Genomic DNA, 4068 nt, shown 5'->3' with positions numbered 1-4068 from the left:
TCTCCCTTAGCAACAGGAGAACAACGTGCCCAGTTAAACAAATGCCCTGCTCGACCCCCTTTGGCTCAGGCTGGCCGATGAGATATAAGTGCAAGTTGTCGAGTGGGACTCCAGGAATGCTCGGGTGAGAGAGGGAGACAGCTAGCATGTCCCTGTGCTTTACTCCATTTCCTCCTTCCATCCAGGAGTGTGGAGTCACCAGCAGCCATCCTGAAGGATAGAACGGATGGAAGGAAGAATGGAAGTTTCCATTCCAACCAGAGGTTGGAAATCACTTTCTATAAATGGAGAACCAGCATGACAGAAGGAGCCTGGGCGCCAGATGAATCCATGGAGCCTCTCTACCAGCCAGTGGGGCCAATCCTGGGGGCCAGGGCAGACGTGACCCCGGCTTCCCCACCCTTGCACCTCAGGTACATGACTCTGATCTCGTTGGGGGTCGAACTTAGGCGGTGTAGTGGAGGCAGCTGGTGTTGGGTGAACTTGGGTTCAGGACGACCAAACACAGTTGCACCCCAGCCTCCTCCAAGCCGAAAGCCAGAAGAGTTACTTAAAAAAAAAAAAAAAATAGAAGAGGGGTTGGAGAGGCAAAGCAGGCAACTTTTTTTTTCATCATTTTTGGTTTTTAGAAATTATAAGCATTTGTTGCTTTGATAAAAATTAATTTTGAAGAAGTCAGCTGGCTAAGAGTGTGGAAACCAATTGGAGGGGACTAAAATGAAGATAAGGAGACAGGAAGGAGTTGCAGCTGCACAGCAAAGAGGGCGGATGACACTAGGGTGGTGGTAAAAGGAATGGAGAGAAGGGGAGGGAGTGGAGGAGAGTTTCAGAGGTACAAATGACAGGGCATGGTGACTGGAAAAGCGAGGGGGAAGGAAACCTAGAACGATAGGTTTCTGATTCAAACAACGGGGTGAATGTTCTCTGAGAGAGGGAGGGAAGAGCAGGTTGTGGGTGAAGGCAGCGATTTCAGCTGTGGAGTTGGACGTAGCTAGGGGACATCCAAGTGGCAATGCTAGATGGATATGGATCTCGAGTCCAGGGGAGTTTGGTCTGGGCTGATATGAAAGGGATGTGAGGTTAGATCTAGCTAACACACCCAGCACATCTAAGCCAATGTCCCCTTGGGCCACAGTAGTTTATGGATCCTGGTTCGACTGACTGCCAGGTGAAGGCAGAAGGATTTATCCTGGTGTCATCTATTGGTAGCCCTCAGCTGTCAAATGCCCCAAGTCCTCGTTCTTGTGTTTCTCTGAGTTGGGACTGTCTCACCATTAGGTTTATGCTGCTCTTCCCGTCTTTCTGTGCTTTCAATTCACTCCCTTCTCTCACCTTCCCTGTCCACCATACGCTGGTCCTTGCTCATCTGTTTGACGCCAATCATGGTGGTCCACTGGGGCACCTCCCCTACCGGCAGTGACTCTTTCTTGACCTCTGATATCCCTTGGGAAGGGACTCTCTGCTGCTGGCATCTGAAACTGTTACCTGCTATCCTGGAATCTTCTGTCCCTTAGGGTGACTGCACCAAAACACTGCACAGGCCACCCACATGGTAGAACTGACACCAAGGAGAAATCAAGGCAAAGGTTTGAAGGTACCAGATAGTTCTACAGCAGGAACCTAGAAATGCTGGATTCCTGTCCTACCAGGCATCCCTATTCCTCATAGGGTCCCAAATAGCTATGAACAAGAAACATTACCCAAATGAGAAACAAATGTCACTTTTTTTTTTTTAAGTGAGTGGGGGAGGGGAGAGGGAGAGAGAGAATCCGCAGCAGGCTCCACGCCCAGCACTCAGAGCCTGATGCAGGGCTTGATCTCAGGACCCCGAGATCATGATCTGAGCAGAAATCAAAGAGTCGGATGCTCAGCCAACTGAGCCACCCTGGTGCCCCACGAATGCCTTTCTTAATAACTCAGGCGTACTCAGTAATCCACAGGGCAGGGCTCTGGTAAAAAGTGACTGAGTCTCACAAGAGTGGAAGCCAAACACTGGGTTGGGAAGAGGCTGATCAGACTTTTGCCACTGTGGCTGGGAAGCGAAGTCTCCTAGGCCTAGCTCTATTACTGCAGAAAGGGGGGTTGGGGGAAGTGTAGTGAGAGAGGCAACAAGGCAGACAAAAGCCCAAGCAGGCTCAGTGAGCGGCTGGCTGCCTTCCAGAGCTGGATGCCCGGCTCTCCTGACTTCAATATACTTGGCTTTAATTCTGACCTGTCCATACACATTTTTGATTAACACCCCTTTCTGATTTAAGCTCACTTGTGTGGGTTTGTTACTTGCAACCATAAGAGACAGTAGAGACCAGCACAACACTCTAGGGTGTGACCCACGTTGTCCTGACTTTGTACCCCCATGTCTAGAATACTGGTAGCCACAGTTGGGGTTTAATCCATACCTGCTGAAGGAATGAGGGGTACCGGTATAGGTCCTATTAAAAAGGTCAGGTCTATTTAATTCAGGAGTTATAAAACCTAATTTATAACATACTTACCAAGTACCCAATAGTACCCAAAGGGCTGCTACAAATCCCAGGCTGAAGGTAACCTTCAAGGGACTGCTAAAGCCCTGTCTGCCGGCAACAGGGGAGAAATATACAGTCACATGAAACAGTCTCAGAAAACTGAGCTTATGGAAGTCACTGTGAAATTTCACTTCAACCTTTCACACATGTAAGTATTGAGGGACACCTCTGAAATATGCAAGTTTACTTTTCCTCAAGGAAATATTTACTGCATACTACTAGTGATTCTATTTTACAGCAAAATTAAATTAAGTGGATACACTTTTCATAAACATAAATTGGAAATGAAGGCATCCATGAAATGTATATGCTGAACTAAAGTCCCAGTTTTCAGCATTCAGCAGTTAATCATGACTCTCGTCCAGGGCCACCAGTCCATGATTTTAAAAAGTTGAGGATCCTGTCAGTGACTGGAACAAAATCTTCTTTATACGTGACAATTGTTTCCATGTAAAACCCTTTCGGGGGCTCAAGCATTTCATTTCTTGAGACATCCTTTTGCTCTACTTCATCACCTTTAGAAAAAATGGAACACCTGAATTATTAACTTTTAACTTAAGACAGCAGTCCTTAAAATTATTAATCAAGTCTTGGAAATAAAATAAATTAAGGTAGGAATCACCCCCACCCCCGTCAGATTCCTGACACTATTTCCTCTCTGCGAAAAAGAAAAATAAATATGACATGACCACTGTACAGACCCTGAAATGTGTCTAAATGCTCAATACTGGACACGTGTACTTTCAGGCCGCTGATAATCTTCATCACCAAATGTAATCTTCAGCACGGTTTTTATAGAACAGCTTTCCTGAGATATACTTAACAGATCATACAATCAACTCGTTTGGAATGTACCACCGAAGGGCTTTTAGTACATTCAGATCTGCAACCGCAGTTTTAGGATTTTATCCACCTTTAGCAAGCCCCGCCCCATCAACTCCGCCCCTTCAGGCCCAGGAAACTAAAATCGGCTACAGGTGTCTACAGATTTCCAGCACATTTCTGAAGTCTCAGGGATTTCCTTTTCCGCCCAGAACTGGGAAGATTTTAATACTCCTCGACTGGCGGAAGTGCTGAAACTGCTCGCCAACTGCGACGGGGGCTAATGTAACTGAGACATCGCCTGTTTAAATAAATCACCGTCCAGAGTCTTTGACATTCACTCTGGAATCTTACAGTGTCTTCAAATAAACAAACAAGAAGTAGGCAGGAGGACTGAAAAGGTAGTTCCAGGCAGATTCCATTATAGCGAACTGCTCTCAACAATAGCTCCCACTGGTTTTGCAGAATAAACCCGGTGCTTGCGGCACAGCGAAGCCGCTTCTATGACCCCGTCAGGACGCCCCACCGAAGGCTGCCGGAGGGTCGTACCTGGTGGCTTGCTCTTTTTCCGGCCTAAATAAAACAAGGAGCCCAGCGTGGTCCAGGCGCCCACCGCGTAGACCACGGACATCCGCCGGTACCAAGACGTGGCCTGGTCCACGCGCATTGTGCAGCTCCGGTAAGGCTTCCACCCGGGAGGCCCAGGGCGGAGGCTGGCCTTCCG

At 47.7% G+C, this 4068-nt stretch overlaps 1 protein-coding gene across 1 annotated transcript; it reads right to left on the bottom strand.

Moving 5' to 3' along the window:
- Positions 1 to 2669: 2669 nt before the first annotated feature.
- On the bottom strand, positions 2670 to 4068 carry SMIM26 (small integral membrane protein 26). The gene is made up of 2 exons (XM_026502966.4): positions 3894 to 4068; positions 2670 to 3037 (listed from the first exon to the last, which is right to left on the bottom strand). The coding sequence occupies exons 1-2, from the start codon at positions 4009 to 4011 to the stop codon at positions 2871 to 2873; spliced, it is 285 nt and encodes a 94-aa protein (XP_026358751.1). The 5' UTR covers positions 4012 to 4068; the 3' UTR covers positions 2670 to 2870.

Source organism: Ursus arctos, unplaced genomic scaffold (assembly GCF_023065955.2).
Source record: "Ursus arctos isolate Adak ecotype North America unplaced genomic scaffold, UrsArc2.0 scaffold_16, whole genome shotgun sequence".
Lineage (NCBI taxonomy): Eukaryota > Metazoa > Chordata > Mammalia > Carnivora > Ursidae > Ursus > Ursus arctos.
The sequence above is the reverse complement of the archived record's forward strand: the minus strand, read 5'-3'. Positions and strand labels throughout refer to the sequence as shown.